The sequence below is a fragment of the Osmerus mordax genome, chromosome 16, assembly GCF_038355195.1.
Source record: "Osmerus mordax isolate fOsmMor3 chromosome 16, fOsmMor3.pri, whole genome shotgun sequence".
Lineage (NCBI taxonomy): Eukaryota > Metazoa > Chordata > Actinopteri > Osmeriformes > Osmeridae > Osmerus > Osmerus mordax.
In genome coordinates this window covers 7,085,036-7,112,508 of record NC_090065.1, presented here as the reverse complement: position 1 = coordinate 7,112,508, position 27,473 = coordinate 7,085,036, and the positions used below count along the sequence as shown (strand labels likewise).

General features: G+C 44.7%; 3 protein-coding genes across 4 annotated transcripts; 1 reads left to right on the top strand and 2 right to left on the bottom strand.

The window, feature by feature from the left end:
* Nucleotides 1-1,215: 1,215 nt before the first annotated feature.
* Nucleotides 1,216-11,761, bottom strand: pip5k1cb (phosphatidylinositol-4-phosphate 5-kinase, type I, gamma b). The gene is made up of 20 exons (XM_067252988.1): nt 11,711-11,761; nt 8,903-8,928; nt 8,561-8,653; nt 8,125-8,255; nt 7,885-8,002; nt 6,856-7,008; nt 5,981-6,280; nt 5,668-5,873; nt 5,503-5,586; nt 5,257-5,305; nt 5,054-5,138; nt 4,731-4,901; nt 4,523-4,643; nt 4,402-4,431; nt 4,211-4,279; nt 3,934-4,060; nt 3,397-3,720; nt 2,669-2,743; nt 2,273-2,356; nt 1,216-2,146 (listed from the first exon to the last, which is right to left on the bottom strand). The coding sequence occupies exons 3-20, from the start codon at nt 8,651-8,653 to the stop codon at nt 2,144-2,146; spliced, it is 2,223 nt and encodes a 740-aa protein (XP_067109089.1). The 5' UTR covers nt 8,903-8,928; nt 11,711-11,761; the 3' UTR covers nt 1,216-2,143.
* Nucleotides 11,762-12,272: 511 nt separating this feature from the next.
* Nucleotides 12,273-15,937, bottom strand: gpx4b (glutathione peroxidase 4b). The gene is made up of 7 exons (XM_067252720.1): nt 15,869-15,937; nt 14,341-14,435; nt 14,038-14,182; nt 13,797-13,948; nt 13,365-13,389; nt 13,123-13,182; nt 12,273-12,722 (listed from the first exon to the last, which is right to left on the bottom strand). Exons 1-7 carry the CDS (start codon nt 15,935-15,937, stop codon nt 12,678-12,680), a joined length of 591 nt encoding a protein of 196 aa, XP_067108821.1. The 3' UTR covers nt 12,273-12,677.
* Nucleotides 15,938-16,240: 303 nt separating this feature from the next.
* LOC136959076 (DNA-directed RNA polymerases I, II, and III subunit RPABC1) lies at nt 16,241-18,158 on the top strand. Of its 2 annotated transcripts, none has more exons than XM_067253290.1 (7): nt 16,241-16,376; nt 16,555-16,729; nt 16,844-16,959; nt 17,048-17,128; nt 17,278-17,336; nt 17,524-17,602; nt 17,699-18,158. In XM_067253290.1, the coding sequence occupies exons 1-7, from the start codon at nt 16,320-16,322 to the stop codon at nt 17,762-17,764; spliced, it is 633 nt and encodes a 210-aa protein (XP_067109391.1). In that variant the 5' UTR covers nt 16,241-16,319; the 3' UTR covers nt 17,765-18,158. The 2 variants fall into 2 exon arrangements, with proteins under 2 accessions (XP_067109391.1, XP_067109392.1); XM_067253291.1 differs by having other exon boundaries at nt 16,254-16,434.
* Nucleotides 18,159-27,473: the final 9,315 nt, after the last annotated feature.

Below are 27,473 nucleotides of genomic sequence, written 5' to 3'. Positions count from 1 at the left end.
GGTAAACACAATGTATGGTTCCAGCTCCAGCACAACACGTGGTCAAATAATTGTACTTTGTGCATTCTTTTGAATATATTCTTCTGTGCAGAAAATGCCCTTGTTCACTTAAAAATCGAATTTAAAAAACATTATAGCTGGAAAGCTGTTTCAGGTGTTAATAAACACAAATTGACATCATGTGTAATTTCCTTTCTTACACAAGATATCCTTTAATCTTTTTACACAGTGATCATCTAACGTCTTTTACAAACACTGTACAAACAGACAGGCATATTGTTTTCAGCAGACACATGTGACCATCACAGTTACATATCACAGTATACTCTTATCAACATATACAGGAAGTCCCAAACACAATCCTCAGGTCGCCACAACAGCTTGGGCTAACCTGGTCCACATGACGTGCAGGTTCATCTCAGCTTGTGTAGCAAGCAGATACCTTCATGCCCAGGCTTTCTTATTAGACTTAGTAATGACTGTTGTTCCAATGTGAGCCTCTGAGGACCCTGGAGGTGCATATCCTTCAGCCATAGTCATGCTGATAGCTCATAGCTCATGGTTGATAGCTAACAGCTAATGGTTCATAGTTGAAAGCTGACAGCTAATAGCTCATAGCTGATGGGACAGTGTCCTGGGAAGAACTCTGTACCTCTGGTTAATGGTAGGCAGCGTGAGAGCAACAGGTCTTCTTTGATCATTACATCGTTCCATCCATTTGTTTCTCTCTTTTGTTCTGTCATTCTGACACGAGGCCTCACTCACACTCACACACATGCATGCACACACACACAAACAATGATGTAGACTTTCTACAATTCACCAACAAACAGGATTATGGATTATTTCCTTTCATTTTCTTTTCAAAAATAAATCCTTTGAGGATCCTGAAATGATTAGATCAGACTTAGGATACCTCCCTTAAAGCCAAGGACAAAACATTAAATGTTTGAAAATCAAATCATATTGTTGATCAATAATAATACAAAATACATTAGTGCCATCTCTAAAAGCATTCAAATATGTAGGGAAACTGAAAATAGAAGGTCTTCTCTATAAGGCAGTTATATCATCAATAAACACTGCAGTTGGCAGAATGGGCCTATGGATCACTTTGATAAGCCAACCACCAGATACTACAGATCATTTCAAAAAGTAAGTTCAATAAACAAATACATCAATAAACAAAGTACTATACATGTGTGAAAGTAAAGAGAATCAACGATTGAAACCAGAAACAGTTTTCAATACCACTGTTGGATACATGTCTTATAAAGTGCTAAAAATACATTGATTATGAATATTGCAACAAGTGTCCCACTGAGGAGCTCGGATGACCACAGGGACGTGTCGGAGCACAGGAGGGCTCTGGAGGGCTCACTTAAACACACACCGTGGTCTGTTTGCATAGCCAGAGTCTGGACAGACACGGTACGGGACCCAAACACAGGAAAACAAGACTTGTGGGTTCCCGTGTTAGGAGACAGTCCACTGCATGTCAGAACACCTGGAGACTGTAACGTCGTCCCACACGACAAAACAACAACTGGGAAACCAAAAGCCACACCTTCACCATGCAAAGGTACCAAAAACAAAGAAAGACAAAACACCAGTCCAATACTTCATTAGAACACATGATAGTCAACCTTGAACTAACATGAACACATCATGACTGAGAGACCAGCACAAGGAACAGAAATATCAAACACTGGAAGAGCATGTTCACCACATAACATTACCAGGTACCGAGCCAGGGTCACTTCTCTGGGTCAGACGCAGAGTTGTCTTCTGGATGGAGTTAAGTTTGTACATGGTGTATTTGAGGTGGTTACAGATATGCTATTCAATACGTTGCTTTACTTCCCAATAGTACAATAGTGTTGCATACTTTTTTTTTTAGGTTTGTATATGTGTGTGTGTGTGTGTGATTGTTTATATATTGGTGTGTGTGTGTATATATTTGTGTGTTTTTTTCCTCTATCTCAATCCCAGTCCGTATAACAAGTCTCCATGTGCAGCTTGTGACACCAGAGGTTATGTAGCATCATGGAAGCTTCTGGGAGCATTCGTACAGGCTTCATAAAGCATCAGTGACGGTGTGGACAGAGTGCAGCTCCTCTCCTCAGCATGGACAGCACTCAGCTTACTAGGGGGAGACGAATCAAGAACGGGGTGAATGCGAGAAGGGCATTTAAAGGAAACAGAGGGAGGGACCAAACATGAATGACAAGTGCACACTTGTCTGAAGGGTGCGAGTGAAGTGTGTACTCACTGTCTCGCTCTCTCCGTCGGAGGCAGGTCTGGACTCTGAGCCGTAGTGCAGAGGAGAGTATACCCAGCTCCTGTCCTCCTGAGTCTGTAGGCACACCAGCCAGCCAGCCAGGGGGGGGGGGGGGGGGGGGTAAAGTAGAACAGAGGAGAGGAGAGCAGAGTGCAGTAGAACAGATTAGAGTAGAGCACAGTAGAACAGAGTCGAGTAGAGCAGAATTGAGCAGAGAAGCAGAGAAGAAGAGAGCGGAGGGTTTGTCGTTAAAGGTGCAGTACAGTCCTGTTCCAGTGGCAGCATGCTCTACACCACCCATTCACCAGTGACTGAGGCAGAGGGGGGTTCAGGAGAGGGCGGGCAGCTACAGGTGTTCCCTAGGTTGCTACAGAGGCTGTGACTTACGTTGTAGCTCAAGCTAGAGTTTAGCTTACGACGGCCAAGAACGGGAGAGTACACCCAATATCTTCCATCCGCATACTGATCGACGCGCACACACACAAACACGCACGCACGCACACACACACACACACGAGGAGGAAAGAGGGTGTGTGGAGGACAGGAGACAAGTGACAGGTGGGAAATAATAGACAGGGGTGGGATGGAAGAGAGGAGAGAAAAAGAAAAAGAGAGTGAAAATGGAGAACATGTAGACATGGCTCAAATGGTTGAAGGACAGAGTACAGACCACATGAAGCATGATGCTCTGCTTTAGAATGTCACTGGTGATAATGGATGAGAAAAGACAAAGGACACAACACATACACACACACACACATACACATGCAGCATGCAAAGCCCAAGGCAATTACCTCTATATGACTAAATGTCATTAAGTGTTCAGTTGGTGTGTCCATACATTAAGACTCGGGCACATGCATAGGTAGCCATGTGTTCTCGTTCCCAAAAAATGTAATAGCTACAGTGAAATTCAACTCACTCTGGCACGCACGCACACACACACACACAGGCACACTGGCCCTCACCCTCATAGCTCAAACACGCTGTCCTGACTGTGCCACTGTCAGAAAAAAGACACAGCATCTGAACTCAACAAGGACCAAGAGTTCCAACACCGTCTGCTTAATGAGCTAACATGTGACCAGGAGCCAAGAGAGGTGGGAGGGACTTACAAAGTAGATGTCAGACACAGGCACCTCCCCCTCAAGTGAGTTGTGGCTGCTGGCCGCCGAGAGATGATTGGACGACGGGGGCCCCGCCCTCACCTGGGGGCTTGGTGGAAGCGAGGAGGGAGGAGTCGAGGGAAGGGTGGAGGAGGTGAGGGTGGAGGAGGGGTGAGGAACTGAGGGAGGGATAGAGGAAGGAGGGAGGGTGGAGGAGTGGGGGGCAGCCGAGGCAGAGGAGGATGGAACGGTGGATGAAGGCAGGGTGGAGGAGGAGGAGGGATGAGGAGCTGAGGAAGGAGGAAAGGAGGAAGGAGCAGCAGAAGATGGAGGGGTGGATGGAGGGGTTGAGGAAGGCAGGCTGGGGGGATGCGAGGAGGGGGGGAGAGTAGAGGGAGGAGTGGAAGGAGGGGTTGAGGAAGGCAGGCTGGGGGGATGGGAGGAGGGGGGGAGAGTAGAGGGAGGAGTGGAAGGAGGGGCATCAGAGGGTTGGTCGGTTGAAGTGGGAGGGAAGGAGGATGGGGGAAGGGTGGAGGATAGGGGAGCAGAGGAGGAAGGGATGGAGGGAGGTGAGGATGAAGCGGGGAGGGTGGAGGAGGGTTGGCTGGCGGAGGGCGGGGCAGGGGAGACCACTTCAGACCCCTGTGTCAGTTCAGGGGTCTTAGGAGCCTGACTGTGAGAAACACAACAATGTTTATTACACAGGGACCGGTCTGCACCTGAAAAACACAGCAGAGAAACTTGGTATGTTTATGTGTGTATGTGTCTGTGTGTATGTCTATGTGTGTGTGTGTGTGTGTGTGTGTATGTGCTGTAGGCTTACGTCAACTCCACCTCCACTGTGATGTTCTGCTGCTTCTCCTCATGAACCTCCACCACTTCCTGCTGTGACCTGGAAGTACATGGGCCAGCACAGGAAGTGACATTAGAAGCCAGAAGGAAACTTCAGACACAACCATTTCTCTACATCACGATTCAAAGCCTAGTTCCAGAGGATGTTTGTGTTAGGCTCACCTGACCACACTGGGCGAATGGGTTTGTCGCCTGCAGGGGAGAAAGCAGAGGTGAGAATATATATCTCTCTCTATCCATTTTGAGTGTGTGTATGTGTGTGTATGTGTGTGTGTGTGTGTACCTGTAGCGGGGATGCTCTGGTGTATCAAAGGGAGTGGTGGGGAGAGAGTTGTTAGAAGACAGGGTGGTAGCAATAGACACTGTGGTGGCATCCTCAAAGGAGGGAGGAGTACATGGATGACCTGAGAGAGCGAGAGAGAGATATGTAACTACATTGATGTTATGCATACCTTCACAGTGTAAGTCACTTTGGACCAATCCTGTCTTACCCTCCTCCTCCAGTAGGGGAAAGCAGCGAGCTCCCCTTAGGTTCTCTAGATTCTCCTGGTTTTCCTCACTCTCTGAGGGCTGCTGGCCGGCCGACCAGCCTGCCCCAGGAGCACTGTGTCTGGGCACAGGGAGAGCCCCTCGCCCTCTCTTAGACGGGGAGGACCGCAGAGCTGGGGATGAACAGAGGAGAGGTCATGTGTTTTTTTTCTAGGTTTCCCACCACTGGTAAACATTTTTAGTGTGTGCTTGTAGTTATGTGTGAGTTTTTGCGCGCGTGTGTGTGTGTGTGTGTGTGTGTGTGTGTGTGTGTAAGCATACTCACAACAGCTCTTCCTGAAAACGGTGGTGTTCATAAACTTGTAGAATCTCTCAGCATAGAAACTGGGCCTGACAACAGACACTGTTTCCTGAGGGAGATAACGAGAGGGTGTGTGTGGAAGTGTTAGTGGGAGTGCGTGTGTCCGTGTGTGTGTGTGTGCGCGCGTGTATATGGGCATGGTGTGTGTGGACGAGGAAACGTCTCACCCCATCATGGATGAGGGACTTCCAGGAGTGCTCCAGTTTCTTGATAAGCCTTGGAGACAAGAGACGGAGGAGAGATCAAAAGGAGAAGGAGAGAGCGGTAACAGATCCATTACTGAAACGACAGGGCATGACCAATGAATCGGTCAGGAACATACTGCAGGTGACAATGCAACTCTGTGACTCAGTGGACCATGAGTCGTCCCTTATGACTCATGTTAGAAGCCTGGGTGGGTCAGAGAGGTCTACCTGTAGGACTGGAGGATGTCGATGATCCCTATGAAGAGCAGCACTCGTTCTCCTTTGCCAATCACAGCTGGAATCCCCCCCATCCTGGAGACAGACGGGAAAGCCAAGTTCATGTGTGTGTTTCCTGTGTGTTAGTGTGTGTGTGCGTGTGTGTGTGTGACTCACGTGTCATCGTGGTCCAGTGTGTCCCTGCATGCTTTCCCTCCCTGAATAGACTCCATGGCAGTAGAGTAGAGGGCTCTCTGTGGTGCTGGCTTCTTGTCATCGCCCCCTGTGGGAGAGCCCTGGGACTGCTGCTCTCGCTCAGCCTGGTTCTTATTATGGACGCCCAGCAACAAGCTGTAGTCCATGATCTTAAAGCTCTCCAGCACCTGCACACACAACACACACACAATTTGGTTTTTTGAAGGGTGGTTTTCTATCCCCCTGGTATGTTTCCTTGTCTCATATCCCCCTCCGTCCCTCCCTCCCTCCTCACCAGACAGTCTCTCTGCAGGGTCTTGACCAGGGCGCTGTAGGTGTCCTGGTCGAGTGTCAGTCCATCAGGGACGTCCTGCAGGAAGTCCAGATCTTTGTACGTGGGGCAGGATTTCTCCCGCTCCTTCTTCGATGCGCGGCGTTTGCAGGTGGAGCCCTTCAGGTCGAACTTGAGGTGCATGCGCACGGAGCGGGGCAGGACGTTGTTCATGACCACGATGCGGATGTTCTTGCCTCCTGATTGGACACAGTAGAGGCCGAAGAACTTGGGCAGCAGGGTCCTTGGGTTTTGGTTTAAGTTCTGGAGGAGGAAGGAGAGGAGGAGGAAGGAAAGGAGAGAAATGTGGGAGAAAGAATAGAGTTCTGATCTGTTCATTATATTACATACACCTGTTAAACAGTTAACATTATACCATATGTATGGAACATAAATCTACAGCTGTTGATATGGCTGTAGTAAGGTAAAACTAGAATGGGGAGAAACAGACTTGGTCCACACTACAAGGCTCCTCCTTAGAGAGAGAGAGAGACAGGGAGAGAGGGTAAGAGAGAGAAAGAGAGAGTGAGGGTGGGAGAGAGAGAAAGAGAGGGTGAGAGACAGAGAGATCCCTGTGGATCCCTCCCCCGGCCTAGCCACCTGGCAGACAGTGTGAGTTGTCAGAGGCTAAGCCTGGCCATGCATGTGCTTAGTGTGTGTGGTCTCAAGACTTCTTGGCCTGGGTCAGCCCAGGTGCTCCATGTCTACTTGATAGCACACACACACACACACACACACAAAGCTCCAAACACGTCACAGCTGAGCCGGGTCAACTCCAGGATGTAAGGCTGAAGGTAAAGACAGCCATGTATCAAACCTTGCCAAGCCTCAACACTCACCATGTAGTATCCAGGAAGTAGTTTCTGCAAAAATTCCGCCTCCTTGTGATCCACAGTTTTGATGATAAACTCATCATCACGGGTCACGTAGAAAATGGAACCACTGGCGCCCGGATTGGAGAGCTCGATCAGCGGCTCGTTACACAAAGAGTACTGGAGACACACACACACACAGATTAGATTAGATCAGAAGGTCAATAGCTAGCAACGCTAAAATGGTTAAAGTGGCAAAGGACAGGAGCTATCTCCGTAACACTGAAGACCTTGTATGGTTGCAAGGTCCTTGCAAAGACCTTGCAGTCTTTGTTAGCTTGGACAGGACATTGGGCCAGGCACCTGATACTGGATCAGCCACTTTAACAAGCTTACAGAGATGGAGATCACTACTCTGCTGTGGTTCTGCTGGTACACACCCCACTACTCTGTAGTCTAGGTCAACATGGAGCCTGTGGGCTGTATTTATCAGAGAAACGGTAAAAACTGGATTATTTGTGTTGGATATGAACAATGATTATTAATCTAGTGCCATTGTCATTCAATTACTTGTAAACGCATAAGCATTTGTGCACAGGCCAACCCAAATGTGCACAAAATACACAGCTACACACAAGTGCAAACCAACGCACGCATACTCTCTCACTCACAAAAATCGGGTGTCTTCCATCGTGCTTTAAATTGAAGGTATTAGTCTGCTAATCTCCATCTGGCGCAGGTAAAATGTGAGATTATACGTGTGACTGAATGTGTCTGTGTTGGTGAGTGTCTGAGGCTGTTAGGTTCTGTTAACACGTGTAGGTTCCCAGGTATATGTGCGTGTGTTTGTGTATATGTGTGTGTGTGTGTGTGTGTGTGTTTGAATACACAGGACACACCTCTACAGCTTTATTTATCTTGCATAAAGACGCACTCCGAGATGAAAAATCCCTTTTCATAAAACATCTCTATGTCAAGTAAGCTCTATGTAAACAATGTGTGATACTCCTAGTAAGGTAATCAGCAGCGATAGCTGGGTTACAGGAACTGACTCACCAGATAGTCATCCGGTCGGATCCCAAACAGCTCTCTGAAGTAGCGGAATGCCACAGGGGCGTAGGTTTTAAACCTGAAGTCTGGGTAGTGGTGGGCAGGGGTCAGGTTACTGCCCTCACTGGGGAGTAAGGGAGGGAGGAGAGAGATCACAATTCTTTGCATTACATCCATTTTGGGAAGGGAGAGAAATTGGCCATGTGATGCTCTCCAAACAAAAAGGACAGACACACACACACACACCTGGGGAAGAAGATGCTCTCCACCACATAGAAGTCCTGCATCAGTACATCTCTCTCAGGCTTGGAGCTCAGGTTGCCCACGGTGTAGCCGATGCCCAGCTGGATGGCACCTTTCAGGGCAGACGAGGTGGTCTGGAGGAGGGGCACACACAGAAGGCCTCAGTAAACAAGGAGACAAAGCTTGGACATCACATTTCAAGAGTGTACTCATGCTGTAGATGGCTTGTGAGATCCTTCTAGCTCTAAATAAGGACGATTTACAGGCGAGTCTGGAAGAGCTCTATTTATGGTATATCTACTATTCTCAGTGGGATACATTATAGTTAGTAGAGGAAAATGAGGGGTTATGGGGCGAGAGAGAGGGGGAGGTAAGAGAGGGGGGAGGTGAGACAGAGAGAGAGAGAGAAAGAGAGAGAGAGAGAAGAGAGGGAGAGGACCTTCTTGTAGGTGGTTTCTCCAGAAGCGTCTACTCTCCGGTGGCCTATCTTCTTCTCCTGGCCTGGACCCAGCTGGATTGTAGGAGACGGCATCTGAACACAGGCATGATGGAGAAACATCAGAATGACCGATAATGGGAGAGGCTTGTGGAACATAATGTATGTGAATGTGTGTGTGTGAGAGAGAGAGAGAGAGAGAGAGAGAGAGAGAGAGAGAGAGAGAGGGAAAGGGAGAGAGAGAGAGAGAGAGAGAGAGAGAGAGAGAGAGAGAGAGAGAGAGAGAGAGAGAGAGAGAGAGAGAGAGAGAGAGAGAGAGAGAGGAGACATGGACAATGAACTTACCTCTGTTATGTGAGCTTTCTTGGCCTCTGTTAACGGAAAACAGAAAAAAGAGCAGAGCGAGAGAAGAGAGTAGAGGACATCATCAATACTTCATTTAGTAGTGGCTGAAAGTCATGCTTAGTTTCTCTCTCTGCTGTATGATTGTGTTGAGAGATGCCCTGACAGGTAAAGGACCTCTTGGGGATGTTCATGTATTTTGGGGGTCCCTCCATCCTATGTAGACTCATTTTCTAATGGTCTCCAAAAAGGAATTAATGGACCATCTCATAGTGATCGCCCTCCCTCTTACAATACTGAAACAAAACAAACAATGTAACAAGTCGTATAGGTTTAACTCCCTACGCAGTACGCCCACATTACATCGGAATTCCAGTTCTATTTATTAGGATTCTAAATATTTTAAATGGAAAGTCACTTCATTGTAATGCAGCACACATCGACTATGCAATAAGGTAGGCTTCACTATTAAGAGAGCAATTTAGAAGGCGGATTAACTCCTTGAGTGTTTACATTATAAATGAGAACCTTGCAAGAGCACAGAGTTTTCCGAACTGCAAACATCTCTCACCTGCAGGTTTTCTAACTCCACTCCAGTTGTAGGATATTACAGCAAAATAAAAATGACTAAATCCAGCCCTCTAGTCACTGTGCAGGCTGTGCCTGAGGTATCACAGAGGTCTGTGTCTGCTGCTACTCTGCTGTCTATTCCTGGTTCAGATCTGGCCTGGGAAGGTGACATTCTATTGGATTGACTTCCTGACTAATCTGATCTCCCTGTCATTGGCTGATACCTGTGGCATCTCCTGGGTCAACCCTATGTCTTCCTCCAGCAACCTATCAGAGTGAAGGGAGAGGACTGGGACTGGCCAATGGGAAATCTAGCACCAGGAAGTTGGCCCAGCAGAAAGAGAGGGAGGGAGGGAAAGATAGATCGAGAAAACGGAAACGAGAGAAACCCAGATCGAGAAAACGGAAACGAGAGAAACCCAGAGAGAAAGAGACACTGAGCCAGAACCCAAAGAGACACACAGTCCTCTATACACTAATATATATACACTAATCTATACACTCAAGTCAGACTATACTCAACATTACATGTGATTTTATACAGCACTTTTCCAACATTCATGACTTCGCAATGCTGCAATGCTGCACTCAACAGGGCCAAGTTAATCCTTTAAGAATCTTTTAAAGAGCAGTGCACTGAAAATCAATAATGTTTTTGTACTGGTTCTGATCTTCTTGTTTGTGACAATCTCTGTGTGTGAGAGTGTTTGTCTAAAGGCAAAAAGGATTAGACCTCTCACTAGTCAGCTCAGAAAATGGCCGCCTGTTGCAGAGTGCTGTTGGGAAGTACAGTTAGCATGAGTTGAAGAGGCACCCCTGCTGCCTGGAGAATCATTCAGCTCTCCCTCTCTCTTTCTCTCTCTCTATCTCTCTCTCGCTCTCAACAAGGTTATTACATTAAACCTCCAGGAACATCTGTTAGCATGCACACTGTACGCATAGGCAAACAAACACACCCACACAGGAACACAAACACACACTTATTTTCGCACGCACATAAACACACACACACCCCATCCATGGACCAGTTTGTACAGTAACCATGGGGAAAGGAGATGTCTAAATCTGATAGGTTGATCAGAGCTGGCAGGAGCAGAACAGGATGTACTCTGGGTACTGTAGATTTAGGTGATACAGGCAGGCTGGTGCTTCACTCATTCAGCCATGCACTCTGATAGCTATTGTAAGCTTCCCCACCATATACAGTCAACATTTTTACTTGGAAACTACTCATGGGGAATCGGACAGTATGTGCTAGATCAGTGTCTAGAACCTTTAGGTTTAAAAGTGAGGAGAGAAGAGTATGAGCGAGGGATGAGCTCAAGGGAGGAGTGGACCAGATGCCTGCCTTGCTGCTGACACATGAGCCTGTGTGCTGATAAGCTGATTACAGTGGTTAATGTGCTCCTCCTCTCAATGTGAGTGTGTATGTGTATGTGTATGTATATGAGAGTGAGAGTGAGAGAATCCCCTCAGTTATTGGTATAAGAGAAATGTGAACTGTTCTAAAAATGAAATAAAAAGTATTTACCCTGGGAGCCAGTACAATGTATTACAGACTATGAGCAACAGTCTGTGTGTGTTGAATACAAAAAAAAAAAAATTCTGACACTTAGCTGCGAGTTTCTATTCAGCAAAACTCTGTGACACCCGAGGAACCCGAAGTTGGAACGCTTACTGACTATTAAATATTCAGACCACTGTCTACTGTTTCTCTTCCCAGCCACAGTACTGTTGGGGCTATAGATTACTCAGATCAAGTATGATTAGTGACTGCTGTATTTAATGCTCCATAAAACTAATTCAAGTAGCCTACCTTGGCACAGGGACACTTGATATGTCGGTAAACGCCTTGAGGGACACGTCACACATCTCAGTCTTCTTTTCTCGGACCGGTATTGTGTTCTCATTTATTATAAAAGTACGTAGGCTATTTATAGTTTTTGACACATTTTGGAATTTGGCCCGTAGTTAGTCACTGCGGTAAACCCAATTTGGATTGGAAACTAGCGGCTGTTTTGAGCCAGCATAAACGCACGCAAGCATCAATAGAAGATTGGTTTGAAGAGATTTTAGTAATAATAATACATTATCCTGTCCTGTGTAGAGGAATGTATCGTAGAGCTATCTGCACAGTCACGCCGCCATTCGAACTTGCATCGAAACATTGTACAATCAAATGTATTAATGTCTCTACAGGGCCTACTCTAATCTAGATTGGAAATGCGTTACAATACAAACCCGTGTCCGCGAGGTCCAGCGGTAGAGTGAGGCCCACGGCCGACTCCTTGTCATCCCGTCTCCCGGCCTCCCCCGCTACAGCGGTAGTGTCATCCATCTACAGTCCCCAGTGAAGAGTAGCAGTGTCCTTCATCAACGAGAGGGCGAATGCAATGGTATGCGCACACTCAGTCAGCACGCTGGAAACATAACTGTCCTCGTCGTTTTTCGTTAGCATCCGTTACTAGTATTTTTGTTCAACTCGGTCAAATGTCATAACCTAACGGCTGTCGAATATGGCACGTTGTCTGCCTTCCACCCACTTTCCCTCGCATTCGATCCAGATGCAGCCCTGTAAAACCACCGCTGTAGTGCGTCACTCTGCCTTTTGAAATACCTTGTCACTAGAGCATCCTCGTGCGGTTGAAGACTGGAAGTACGGGATTAATTCTAATCTGCGTGGGTTTATGTTGGTGCCTTGGTCATCATGCTTCCTCCTATCCAATGGTGGATTGGCATACTGCAAATCTGTTCTAAAACATCTGTTTAAACTGACAACGTCAAATACATCACAATTCATGAATATGTTGGTCAGTGACCTCGTTAATTAATTTATTTTCCTTTAAGGAACAAAAAGAAAACGACAGAAGCTCGACACTAAAAAGACCATTAAAGTGCCATTAAAGATGAATAGGTACTGTGTTCAGCCTTGGTTATAAATTATCTGGGGTGGGGGGGAGAGATTTCATGTGGGATACAAGCTCAACCTGATCTGACTAAACAGCTGTGTTGATCCGACAGCCCTCTTCTCCTGTGGTCGTGTAGGGTGTAGTGTGGCTGGTTCTGGGGGGTTTGCACGCTGGGTTCATCAGGTCTGTCCTCCACGCTGGGCGGGTTTACAGACAGGCCGTCATCGGTCCAGACACACCCACCGACACCCACACTCCCACAGGAGAGGTCAGGGGGTCAGACGTATTACTGAGTAATACTACGGAGTCTTTGGCAGGTACTTCGGTAGATCTTTCTCAACCACCTGTTGAGACAGAGGCTAGAATGAGCCTTAGGGAGAGCATGTCGTTTTCAGCACCATGGACAGGGGTACGATAATAGGACTATTCTAAATGTAATAGTCTGACTCCTACATCCTGAACACTGTAGCACAATTTATACAACTTAGAATATCAAAACCATGCTGGGGATAAGATCACTGCAACACAATGTAGATAACTATATAGTATTAAAGATTTGGCGTAACTTTTATACAGCAGACCCCTTCACAACAGCCACACTGCTACCCCTACATTGGCCACTAGGTGTCAGTCTTTCAGAGCTAAATAGGCCATCCAGTGTACAACGTGATGCATGTTATGTGGAAGACTGACAGCAGGCAGCTTCCGCTAACAGACGCAATATGTAATACTTCCTGTACTTACACTGGGATCATCCGTTGGTCCGTACCTCTTCACAACCTGGCCCTCTGTGTCAATCAGAAACTATTGGAAAATAAACATTTTATTTTATTTAAAAGGAGGTACATTTCATGTGTCACCTTTCATCACAAATACCTGAAAAACGAATATGTCCCAGAAATCACCCCGCTTGCTTAGGCAAGAGACATGTTAAGATGTCTGTCAACAGAACCATGTCACATTTAAAGAAAACATCAAATTGTTACCTTTGTGAAATTCCATTTGATGTTACTGCAAAGAAAGCAAAAATCAAAATACTACAAACAAAATATCATGAGCCAAAAGTGTAATTGTAACTTGTTTAACTACATGCTCTTGTGGTTCTGGCCTTTGGCACTTATTTGGTTTTTCACAATGTATGGTTCATGTTTTGGCTACCCGCAATGTTTGGGGCTTCCTTGTTGTTATGATCAGTGACCTATGCACTTTTGTAAAGCTCTCTCTTGGAAGTCACTTTGGATAAAAGCATCTGCTAAATGAATAAATGTAAAAGTAAGCAGTATTCTTACTTTAGATTTAATTTCTTCATTTATTGTCAAAATGACAATTTCACCTCTTCTTACTGTCTGTGTGTATGCTAAATCAGGGACAGATATTGACCAGGGCATATTGTCCCATCAGAAAAACAAAAAACTCACTTTCCCAGAGTTCCCTTCCCCTTGGGCTGTTGCTTCATCCACATAAAGAGAGGGTGTGCCTTATCTCCATTTACATCAATCTTACTGAAGAGGTCAAACTCTGCGTTGAAGCCTTTAGCAAACTCTTTGATCTCAGCCTCTGTACCGGGTTCCTGGAGAACAGTGACAAAGCACACTAGAATGTTAGAAATAATCCATGTCCAAAAAAACTCAAACGAGAAAACGAAAAGACTGTTTTTACCTGTCCCCCAAACTGGTTGCAGGGGAAGCCAAGTATACGTAAACCTTTCTCAGCGTAGGAGGCGTGCATTCCCGCTAGCTGAGTGTAGTTCACCCTGGTCTTACCTCATTTAGAAGCTACGTTTGTGATGATACACACAAACCCTCTGAAGGGAGAGATTGAGAAAGATCATTTTCTTGATGAATAATTAACCAAGATTTATTTTAGTAGTATTATTTATTTATTTTTACACCAGTAGAACAGCAGTGTGTTGTGATAACAAAGATGCTGAGAAACCTGTATGATCTTGCTCTGCCTCCTCACCTGTATTTCTCCAGAGACACATCATTGCCATCTATATCCTTGGCAGAGAACTCGTAAATAGACTTGGCTGTCTTCCAATCATTTACCTGTGCACACTGCAGAAGAAGAAGAAGAAAATGGGAGCCAGTCAAGACTGAATCACAGAAAATGTGCCAAACAAGGAGTGAAAGAGGTAGGGAAGCTAGTCAGACAACTTCATAAGGACAGATAGTATGATGGCTTCCTCTCCTTTACTTATACTTATCAGGTTTCATTGTCATAAATATTTACTTGACACACCATTCCGTTCATATGTTTTTACATCAGAGACAATAGTGTCAATTGCCTGACTGAAATGTTTGGACCTTGGAACTTGGAGGTAAGAGAGGGAGTGGAGAGCAATCCAAGAACCAGATACACCAAGGAGAGTTACTGTTGCAGAACAGCAAACAATCCTACTCTATGATATAGGACTGCTCCAAACTGCAAACATTGATGCACATGGAGGGAGATAGATGTGCTATCCTCATCACAACCACATAAGCACATCAGGATGATCCTGGTAATGAACAGTTGGGTTGTGCTCTGAAGTGAATACCTGATCCAGTTAACTGTTAGTCAGCAAGGCGCTTCTATGGTTTAGGCTAGCGCACAAAGCCTGCAGGTGGTCTTATCCTCAAGGGGATTAGCAGCAGGTTCATAAAGAGACTGGTCTAGGTGAAGGGTGTTTGATATCTGAAACCTTTGCCAAACCATCTTGACTGATTGGAGTCAAACCCCCCTGACCAGTACAGTACCAGCAAAAAGGAATGCTGATGATTTAACGTTTCTTCAACAATTGAATGGCCTAATGCTTAGGTATTTGCTTGCATATTAAACCGTAGTTTGAGGTCCTTACTAAGAGCAGGGTGGTTTGGTTTCCAATCTCATTGTGTTGACCAGTTTGGAGAGTACTGATCCTAGATCTGTCAAATGGAATCTAACAGAGCAGGCGTGAATCGGACTCATTCAATCGTAAAGGATTGGCCTATATAGTGTATTCTTTACGACTGGTAGAGTCAGAGGGCATAAGAATTCCAAAATCATACGAATTACCACAACTATCCAGATGGTTCAATTCAACTCAATTTCTGAACTGCGATTAACAAGATAACTACAGGTCGTTTTTGAAGAAAGCTAGAATAGCTAGCTTGCTGCTACGTGTCCTTGAATACAAAACTCAAGACAGCATACAGTACAATGAGCAAGTAATGTTATCTATCATTTTCAAACGGTGAAATTAACTGTGTTGTCAACATACACTAGCATACACATAGGTAACATTAGCTTGCAAGACTAGCTAAGGAAGCCAAGTAGCCAGTAGCTACGTGTGAGCTGGAGTACTGTAGGGTGCATGTTTGCCATCGGACTAGTTTAACTGTGGTACCTGACAAAGTAAAAATAGAAGTGGCCATGACCTTTGTAACTTGAAAATTTAATAACAACACATGAAACAAAACTCAGAATATATTATGACTATCTAGTGTTTATGTAAATATGTAATACATACCATCGCTCTAGCTATTCCTCTGCACCCTAGCAGACCGACTACAAACACTGCTGGCTTTACGACCCACATCATAGGCAACAGCGTAACGATTTATAATCCCGCCCATGAAATCCACAAGGACCCCTTAAACCGCCCTTTTTGGTTGCCAAAACCTCGCCGGAAAAAAATCTAGTTCAGTTGACTATCCCTAGCCATCGCAGCGCTGGATTTATACAACGTATACAATCATTAATTATAAATTTAGGATGTCTTAATTATATGTGATGGTATATTTGTATAATGGTTGTTTTTGAGACGATATTTGAATAGGCGATATTTATGGAAACTCCTTGTAGTACGGAAGTTGTTCGACTGTGTCAAAATGACTTTTTTGTGAATTCACAACGTTGTGGCCAAACGGCTATAGCGAGGCATATTCTGTATATTTCTGGCATAATTGCTTAATCAACAAATGGATGACGAAGAAGAAACCTACAGATTATGGAAAATACGTAAAACTATCATGCAGGTTCGTTCCTCAACATCAATACGTCACATAACACGTGGAAAAAAAGATGCATTGGCAGGTAGCTATCCAACTTTAGCTGGTTAGACAGGCAGCCACATTTTACACATCATGCTTTCAGTTACTCTGATATAGCAGTGCTTTGCTGGTGAATTCTGATATCTTCCTTTAAATCCTATAGCTGTGCCACGACCGCGGGTACCTGGTGACTCAAGATGAGCTAGATCAGACTCTGGACGAATTTAAGAGCCAGTTTGGTGACAAGCCCAGTGAAGGACGCCCACGACGGACAGATCTTACAGTGCTTGTTGCCCACAACGATGATCCAACTGACCAAATGTTCGTTTTCTTTCCAGGTACTTACCGATCTTTTCAGACATCGAAATTCTAGTACGACACCCACTTGACGCTGGTTCACATTCGCTGAGTTCATCCCGTATCATATTAAGTTAACATTTATTATTCTACAGAGGAGCCCAAGGTGGGAATTAAGACCATCAAGATGTACTGCCAGCGTATGCAGGAGGAGAACATCACGCGAGCCATAATTGTGGTCCAGATGGGCATGACGCCTTCTGCCAAACAGGTCTTGTCAGCTTCCTGTTTCATATCAGTGAGAAGGAGATGATGGGACAAGTAGACCATACTAACTTTCCTTGTCCCTTCCGTTTCAGTCGTTAGTAGACATGGCACCTAAATACATCCTGGAGCAGTTTCTGCAGCAGGAGCTTCTTATCAACATCACAGAGCATGAGGTGGGTGTGTGGGTGTGTGTGTTTGTGTGTGTGTTTGTGTGTGTGTGCGCAACATACAACATTATTTGTTAATGTCTTCATAATTGACTGATTTAGTACATTAACCGATTAAATATGAACACTTCTCCTCCTCTGTTGTCTTACCTCAGCTGGTTCCAGAGCACATAGTGATGGCCAAGGAGGAGCTGACAGAACTATTGGCTCGATAGTATCCTTTCTAACACATGTAGTCTTATGGATAAAACTAGTTTCTGTGTGTGTCAATAAAGTAATGGCTTCTCATAATTATTTAGGAGTAAGCTGTAGTGGCTTGTCCTACATGGGTTGCTGTGGTCCGGTGTTGATATATATAGGACAATATGATGTCTACCATCAGGGTTTCCTTGACCAGTCAGTAAACTAAAGGAGAGCCAGCTGCCCAGGATCCAAGCAGGAGACCCTGTGGCCAGATACTTTGGGCTAAAAAGAGGACAGGTGTGAAACATGCACACACCATGCAGTTCCCTGGGAGGGTGGACCATCGTGGAGCTGCATGGCTGATGACTGTTCCTTCTTCCTCTGCTCTAACAGGTGGTGAAAATCATCAGGCCAAGTGAAACTGCGGGCCGCTACATTACCTACAGACTAGTGCAGTAGATGTACAAGCGTACCTACGTTCAACCGATATCAATTACTCCAAAAAGTTCTGCAAACTGTTAATTTTATGTTGGAAAAGATTTTTTTTTAATGCGTTTAAAGTGTGTGTGAATTTTGTAGCTCTGCTATTGTGTTATACATCCTTTATCATCATATCTGTTCTGAATTGCTATTTTCTAACCCCAAATTGACTTTGAATGCTCATTCTGCAGCCTTATTAGCGACTGATAAAAGGACACAAGCAGTTATAGCAGATGACCAACAGGGAGCGCTAGAAGCCTAGCATTGCCTTTTGTATCCAATATTGAACTTGGTGTACTATATTTACACCCATTACACATTAGCATGTAAACAACAAATAACAAAATTGTCCTTATTAAACATTTAGATATTTGGATGTCTTGGACTGTTTCAGAGAAAGTGACCATCTCCTATTCCTCCTTCTGGCTCGTGTGTCCTTTACAGGCGGGGCTGTGTGTGTACTGTGATGCTGTGAAGCCAAACTGTGAATATCTGACAGTTTGTGTTTGTATGACAGCAGGAGAGGCGCTTTCTAACACACAGGCTACAGAGCAGAAGCTCTCCCACCCATCCTATCCTTTTGCCCCCGCAGAAGACACCAACTTGATCGAGTCATAAAGTACAATGAAAGACACAGAACCTTTTTTTTTTTTCTTGGAAAAATGGAGCGGCAGGACTTGTCTCAGATCAGTTCAGGTGAGGAGATGGAAAAAAGGTGTCGAGCCGTGGAACGTAGTCCTCAGGTTCTGTTGCCTTGCCAACCGTTCCACCACATATTGCACAAGGGTAATGTCTACATGTAAATGTAAATATAGGTTGCCATCTGTTTTAAAGAATGTGCTTTGACATACACAGTGAAATATGTCAAGGGAGTAGATGTAGAAAGAAGGACATTTAGAAGTGTGATGATGACATATATCCCCCCATCATTTTATCAAGAAACAGAGAAGGAATGGATGCATAGCAGGAAGATTAAAACACCATTTATCTCAAATTAAGGTTTACGCCAGGATCAGAAAGACTCCCACAAGGCATCTTGTTGTGACTTTGCAACAGCCGCCCTATTGCTTCTTGGCTTGTCTGTGGCTTTGTGTACGTGCGTGCATATGGGCCTGTGTGTGTATGCGTGTGCATACGGGCCTGTGTGTGTATGTGTGTACATGTGGGCATGTGTGTGTGCATGTGGGCCTGTGTGTTTATGCGTGTATGTGCGTGTAAGTGTGTGCATGTGGGCCAGTGTGTGCATGTGGGCCTGTGTGTGTATGCGTGTGCATGTGTGTGTGCATGTGGGCCTGTGTGTGTATGCGTGTGCATGTGGGCCAGTGTGTGTATGCGTGGGCATGTGGGCCAGTGTGTGTATGCGTGGGCATGTGGGCCAGTGTGTGTATGCGTGTGCATGTGGGCCTGTGTGTGTATGCGTGGGCATGTGGGCCAGTGTGTGTATGCGTGTGCATGTGGGCCAGTGTGTGTATGCGTGTGCATGTGGGCCTGTGTGTTTGTTGACAGAAGGAGCAGCTGGAGTCGGGGTCTGAGCCTTCAAAAACCAGATGTTCCAAACTCAGCCTCCCTGAAAACCAGGTCCAAGTTTCTGAAAACCAGTTGGAAAGATGGCTCTGACTTACTCATTAAATCTGCCATCTGACATGGCCCCTCACGTTGGAGTCGATAAGGATACTCAAAGGACATGGTTGACGTGTTGCTTAGAAACAGTGAGGTTCACCCTAACTTTTCTTCAAATATTCTTTTGTCTCGTGGGGAGGGCAATAGTGGAGGCTCAGTTACAGTGAGGCTGTTTCCAAGCAACACGTTCACTGTAACTTTGATTGGTATCTTGTTGATGTATTAAATATGAAATATTAGAGAACACACACATGCACACACACACAGAGAATATTAGACATTCTGTACTCATAAGAAGAGTGGGGCTAAATATCAGAAGGCATTGATAGAGGTTTATTCCTTCCGTCTAACTATATTTCCCAACTGAGCATTTCTTTCCTTCTGAACTATGACATTCTGATTTCATTAACACCGTCTTTCGTGTGCACCCATTCAGGGCCGGTCCTTCCTATAGGCGACATAGCCTATAGGAAGGACCGGTCCTTCCTATAGGCGACATAGCCTATAGGAAGCCATTGCCAAGGGCGCCAAATGTGCTGGGACCAGTACTGTGCCCATCTACTCCTCCAATTTTCCCCCTCTATATAACAACACTAGCGGGATGTTATGGTTTTGGTTCCTGGTGTTGGGGATGGTTTCATAAATGAAACAGGAAGGTCATGGATCCTTGCCTCACCTGTTACTGCAGTGATGACCTGACCACTGGTCATTATGATCAGACACAAACTTTGATCTGGTGAAAACCCCTTTTCCCCCAAAACATGTTTGTGTGAGCGCTTGTCTGTGTGTGTCTGTTCCATATTTTGCTTAAAGCTTTTAGAAGAGCATTGAGCTGACATGCAGCATGATTGAGACCCCATGATGTTAAAATGTCATGCTCTGACCTTATGCTCATCACTTTAATTATCTTTTTGTTTTCTGCTTATGTGTGTATTATTTATTTCAGCTTAAGCATGTTAAAGTGTGTGTGTGTGTGTGTGTGTGTGTGTGTGTAGGAAAAGTAAGGACTAAAAGGCTAGAAAAAAGAAGATAAGAGAAACAACATGACAACCTTTTTTTTTTTTACAATATTTTTTCACAAATGTGCTCTGGAGGTCTGTATCCCACATATACAGGGAATCACCCCTGCGGTGATGCGCTTCTTTGAAGCAAAACCCTAATTAAACTCTTAATTGGTTATAAGGTGTTTCATTAGTGTTCGGAGGGGTTCCCTTTAAAACCCATGGCAGACACAACAGTTAATCAACACTTAATCAGAAGCTTCTCATCTTTTGAAGATGTGAACCCCATAGAATGATAGTGCGCGTGTGTGTGTCTGTGTGTGTTTGTGAGTGATTCATGTTAAGCCCCACTAATTAACTTCTTAGACTTGGGAGTTTCCCATGGCATGCTCATGTTAATCATCTCACAATCACAAACGCAGAGCTAGCCCCCCCACCACCACCACCAAAAGATTTAGCTTGTACTGTAGATATTAAAGGCATGCATATTCTGTTCAAGTGTCATTCTTGCAATCAATGCTCTTTAGCGATCTGAAAACACATCAATAGATCATGGTACTTGACCAGTTAAGTTTATTTGTCAAGAGGTTAAAATCAGACTGCAAAAAACGGCTTCAGAACATCAGAAATAACACACACACAAGGACATCAGAAGAGGACATGACTCACCAGCGAGCTAAATATTAAGAATAGAAAATGTGACAACAAAGTGTATTTCTGAGCCATTTAAGAGGATGAAGACAAGCTGTTGCCACTCACTGCTCCAGCGCTTGGCCCCTAGCTCTGGGGTTAGAGAATGTTGAGAATGTTAACAACACCACCGAGCTGAGAGAAGCAGCCACACACTCACCAAGCACCTGCCTGCTGCTTCCCAGCTGGCCTGACCTGCTACGAGGGAGTGTGTGTTCACCATGCTTCTTTCTTTTTCGCTCTTTCATTCATTGCTTCCTCATTAATTTACTTTGTTTTCTTTTTCTGTAATCCCCAGTTTTGCTATTTCTGTTGGGCTTTACTTTCAGTGCTTTACTTTTTCACCCTGTTGGGTATCAGTTTTGTTTATGAACTGCTTCTCTAACAGAAGCCACTGATTTGCTTTGACACACACTCACAGTTCCTTATTAGCCTGTGTGCTAGTGACTGCCACCAGAACTCCTGCTGTGGTCCATGCCCTGACTGCATTTCCCACTGATGTGAGTTATTCCTTTAATCTCCTTCTTTATTACTGTGTGTAATGTATGTTTGTGTGTGTGTGTGTGTGTGTGTGTGTGTGTGTGTGTGTGCAGTATACAATGTGTGTAAGTCTGAAATAAACTAGAGCTTGACAGATGGTGTCAAATTGAAATAATTGAAATCAAGCCATTCAGACCTGTTCAATGAACACCCACCACTGTACTGTTATGCATAACAAATGTACGTTCTACAACAGTCTGAACTTTGTGCTATATAGATTGTGAGCCCATTCAGTTCTGATAAAGACATTCACAAAAAGGAACTTGAATATATGCTCTTGTATTGTGGTTTATTGCGTTGATATGTGTGCTTGGTTCATGGCTGAGATTTGTCATTGACACCTTCCCTCAACATTCTAAGATCTTTTCCAGTCTCCCACTGGGGATAGGTTGTGACCTGGAACAGATTGGAACACAACCAAGACCCACACACTAGCATCCAGATGGTCACCTGTGTCCTGTACCAACTCTAGCCCTGCACGCGAGAGTAGCTGTCGCCCTTTGTGACTGGCTGAACCTTCATTTCTTCAGGCTCGTTCACACCAGTGGTGCTAGATGTGCTGCTTTGGATGGGAAGCAAGTCTTTCCACTGCCCACACATCTGACCCTAACCAACCAAGACACCACTGTTTATACAAGCTCTGAGTGCTATACTGCGGTTGTATTATTCCACCACTCACCTCATGACACCCACACTTCAGGCTAGATCGCACAGGGCTGCACTAGGAAGGACACCGGCCCTGTAGAGCTATGATATTCTGCTTATAGAAGGAGTAGAGGCAGAGCATGGTGTTCCAGTAGAGAACAGCCGACCTGTTCTGAGGTCAGTAGGTGTACTCCTCTCACACCTGCGGGAGAAGCCCAAGGGGATTACATCAACACATTCAGAACACAGAAGGGATGGTGGAACTGTGAGAAGGATGAAATAGTAAAAGATGAACATCTGAAGGGAATTGATGTGATTCCACTTGAGTTTTGAATTTCCATAAACTCTCCCCTGTTTGTGTCTGAGATGGCATCAAAGAGTTGGCACGATTTGAAAGCCTGTCGGCACAGACAGGAGAGATGGGATGGTTTGGGTGCCATAGATGTGTGTGTACACAATACATAGGGAAGCAAATATGTGATACATTGAGAATGTGTGTTTGATTATGTGTGTGCATGTGTGGATGTGTATTGGTTTGAGTGTCTGTGCGTGTGTTTGTGTGTGGCTGGATGTCACCAATGAAGTGTATCCAAGATATACTTTTAACCTGAGTAATTAGCAGAACAAATACATAAATCATAAAGAGCAAAAGTCGTTAGATGTGTTATTTGATTAATTCCATGTTCTTGTTTTGAAGTCAAATGTTTCAGTTTGGTTAAACATTTCGACTGATTTCGAACAGAGGCTGCCACCCCCAACATAACATGTAACACTCAGATCATTGTCTCATTGTCCACCTCTAACTGAGGGACAGTCTGCTCCACTTAGTGGGAGTGTAAACCATAGAAATAACCACAGATGATGTCGTGCTATCTCCCACTCTCCTAGCAGGCTTGTTGTTATCACACCACCTCCGGCCTCTTTCTCCCTCTCCCTCCCTCTCAATCTCTCTGTCTACTTTCCTCTCGCCCATCTCCTCTCTCCTCCTTCTCCTCCTCCTCCACTCTGAATGCTAACAGTATCGTAGATGTGTCCTAGGCCATTTATTCAAACTGTGGAGACATGTTCTAGGAGCCAGACAGCAGCAGAGAGAAGCAACACACTGTGACTCCAGGCCCTTCTATTGAAGCCTTCAAGGAGCCAGATGACATGTCTCTGTCAGTATATTGCTTGTCTTGTGAGTCCGACCCTCACACCATAGACCCGAGTTCGAGTCCCGGCTCTGACAGTCTCTGTCTGACTGTTGAGATGTTGTGATGCACTTGGTTTGACATGTCAAACAGGAGAGTGTATAGTGTTCAAAAGTTGACGTAATGGTCAGAAACAAAGACATTTGAGTATGTTATTTAGCAGACGATACTGTATGTACCATGCACTATTGTGGTTGATATGTTATTGTTGCTCTGTAGTTGGGAGATTATTTTTATTCATTGTGACTGGTAACTGAAATGTGGTTACAGAACTTAACGCTGTGTCTAGTGAATACAAACCATTCCTTGACTCTGACCACCAAAATTTGGGTTAGAAATCAAATTTCATGATTGGAATTATAGAACACAAACCTGGAATGGAAGTGTTTTTGAGAGGCCTCAGGGAGTTCCTGGTTACACTTCTTTGTCATGTCAGTGTCGGACTGACAGCCTCATCTCAGACCTCCGCAGGAGGCCAAGCCGGGCGAGAAAGGAGTAGAGGGTGACGGAATAGTGAGACAGGTGAGTAGTTGGAAAAAGTCGGGAGACGAAAGATTGATTAACTTAAAAAATCCTGAACAGCAAGAGGGGGGAACAAAAACCTGAAGGCATGAAAATACATTGAAAATCACCGTCGGTCAAACACGTACCAATTCTGACCATAAGAAAAGGGCTTGGCTAGTTAACATAGATTTGAATGTTATTTCATCCTGATATGAAGCAATCTCCTTGATGACCATTGTCATGATCCTCACTTTAAACAACAATCACGTGTGGATGTTTGTGTCAGCGAGAAGGTGTGGCATCCTGTCATTACCTGTACTGCTCTGTTTCTAAAGCCTCCATGCTGTGGGCATGGGCTACTATAAATACAACAAATCATCCACAAACACTTAGAGACTGAGGCATTGCTGTGACTCACTCGCTAGCTTCCCTATTAATATCCAGGCTAAGAGCCGCTCAGAAGAAACGGAATCAAGAGTTCGAGAGCGGCCATAGAAGTATGCCGAGAGGGTCCTCATTTCATTGCACTCGTCTGATTGCAGGGCTGCTTCACTTCCTCCATTTCCCCTCTCCCCCCCCCCCTCAGGCACACTGCTGATGTTGGGCATCTAAGACGGCAGGAGAGCACTTTACCACTGGGGCAGCGCTGAATAGAATCCATCAGCCTGGAACAATCTCTCTAAATATAACAATGAATGGGAAATAGAAACTAATGTGGAGCTATTCATTCTCCAAATGAAAGCTCAAAGAGAATTATACACTATTGTAGCTTGGAAAATGGACCCAACAGTTCCCAGAATTAAGATGTGTGTTTCTAATGTCAACGGGCCCAGACTGGTGTTAGTTGGTCAGATAGGCTTCTATCCCCATACTGAGTTCTCTTGGTGAACTTCTATGAAATCCCTTTCAATTCCTCTGTGACACCTTGTTGTTAATTGATTTTATTTCATCCAAAAAAACATATTTCAATTTGGCCTCTGTTATCTGGCTGATTAATAGGAATGCAACTGTTAGTTGGAGATTGAAGATGAAACTAAAGATTGACTGCTACGACAGACACGCTGTGACTTTTCTGTTTGACATGTCAAGGAAGCACAGATGCCTGGGAGATGCAGGGGGAGGAGAGATGCAAACACACATTTATACACACAAACACACACACACATACACAAGTACACGCAGACACACGCAGGCAGCAATGACTAGATGCGGGGGTAGAAGAGAAAGTAACGAGAAGACTTTATCATGTCTGTCAAATCAACACAGTAAGTAGCCAGGAGGATGAAAAAACAAAAAACAAATCAGAAGCACTCCTGACATTTAACAGACTCAGCATGAGAAAACGACATAAGGGAGAGCCAGGGAAGAAGGGCTAGAGGGAGGAATAAAGCAGAGACGAGTGACAATCAGAGACAATGAGGAAAGGGGAGCTGAAGATTGAGAGCTAGGATCGAATAACAAAAGGTGGGTCAGAAATGAAATGGTAGAACACAGACTGAAGCTTTTTCATTTGGAAATGATGTCAGTACTGGTAGGCAAGGAGCAAACTCCACCCAAAAAGCTGAATGGGCTCCGCCTGCATTAGCGTTGTGTCTGGAACATGTGGGGCGTTTTACTTATGGTTAGTGGAGGGCTGGAGTTACAAATAATGCCCCATTATTACACATAGCACCATGCTTAGAGTAAACCTAGTTTGACTGTAATCCTTAACTCTCACTCGGTAGCACCGAGGCAGGATGACTCACCTACTTCACAAATCTCCTCTCCCATCTAACCCGTCAACGTTATATCTGAACATAATCAATTACATGATGTGATTAATTTTGCTGTTTGACAAGTAAGAGCAAACAGAAATCTTACAGCCTTTTCGGCTGGATTCTTTATTATCACTAAAGTGGCGCTATACAGCAGAGAGGGATGAGAAGCAGAGGGGCTAAGGGATTGCTATGGCATATGTAGATATTGATGGATCAGGCAGGGTTTACAGGGGATAAAGCTCTCTCCCACCGCTCCAACACAATATTCATCTCATGTCATGTGACTGTGCTGGGGAGAATGTGTCCACCTGTTTGGGCCTGGAGCTGCTTCCCCCTCACTTCCCAGTCCTTTACCAGGAGAAACACCACTCCCATGCTGAGACACAATCCAGCGGATATGTTTTTGTCATTTTATGTTGATAGTATAAAGTTGTGTTTGAAAGTAACACAGGAGGACATGATGCCCGGCGCAGGTGTCAGAACAGTACACGTTTTAATTAATGATAATATGTTGCACATCCAGTAGAATAATATATTATGCAGAACTATTCAACGGGGCCTCATTGATGATGACAGCTGTATTCTGTTATCAACCTTGATGTACCATGAGACTATTGACAAGGACATGTATTTAGTAATGTAAATATAGGCAGGGCAGGCAGGTGTGTGCTGATTAACAGAATGGTGATGTCCAGTATGGATCTAACACTGTCTGTTTACCAAATCAATGAACAGAGACATTATGCTGAACTACATTGATCCAATATAATGATGAATGCTCCTATAACAGAGTTGATGTCTTCTTTTATGACCTGAAACAACAAACCCAGATGGCAAGGGACTGTGTATGTGGCTGTAACAGAGATATACACACATACACACACACACAAACACATGCTGACCAGTGCACACACACACACACACACACTCTGTGTGGATTCCAAGGGGCTTAGTGGTGGGTGCTTTGCTGCAGTGGTGATAAATGGGGACGTGGATTATCTGATATACTGGAAGACACAGACCAACAAATGAAAGCCCAGGGCAAATACTAAGACAAACAGAATAAGATAGAGGAGAGACCGAAGAGGAGAGGGACAGAAGGAAAGCCAAAAGACAAGACAGAAGGCAGCTTATACAATAAAGACAGGACCCATAAAACAGTTAGAAAGCTAGAAAGTGTTTGGGTAATGTCTTATGGAGTTGTGTTGACTCCCTCTTTATGTGTGTGTGTGTGTGTGCTTGTTGGTGTTGAAACTGGAGGGGTGCAACACATATAAACACACATACCCAGGAGATGAGACTAAATGTATCATTACCCAACCCTTTAAGCACTAATGACGAGAAAACCAATTCTGTCTAAAAGTCATTTGGCCAACTGTATTTCACCACAGTTGATTAGGGCCCCATTTCATCTCCCTTGGTTTAACTCTCTGTTTTTTCATGATATGGCCACCTCTCTCTGAAGCGACACAAGTAGATCCACATCGAAATAATGATCTCCAACATCAAAGTTACATTCAATCTACAATATATTATGATAAACCATAAAAAGTTTACAGATTTCTTTGCAGACTGCCAGATAAATAAAGCCAAACTTGTGTGTCGTTATGAGTGAAAGTGTGACAATGTGCATTCTTGTTTGTGTCGCTCATACTTGAAATGAAGGGCAATTGATATCCTCTTTCTTTTCCAAGACTGTGAGGTCCCCCTGGCTGTCAGATCTTTGATCAGGCCCATCAAA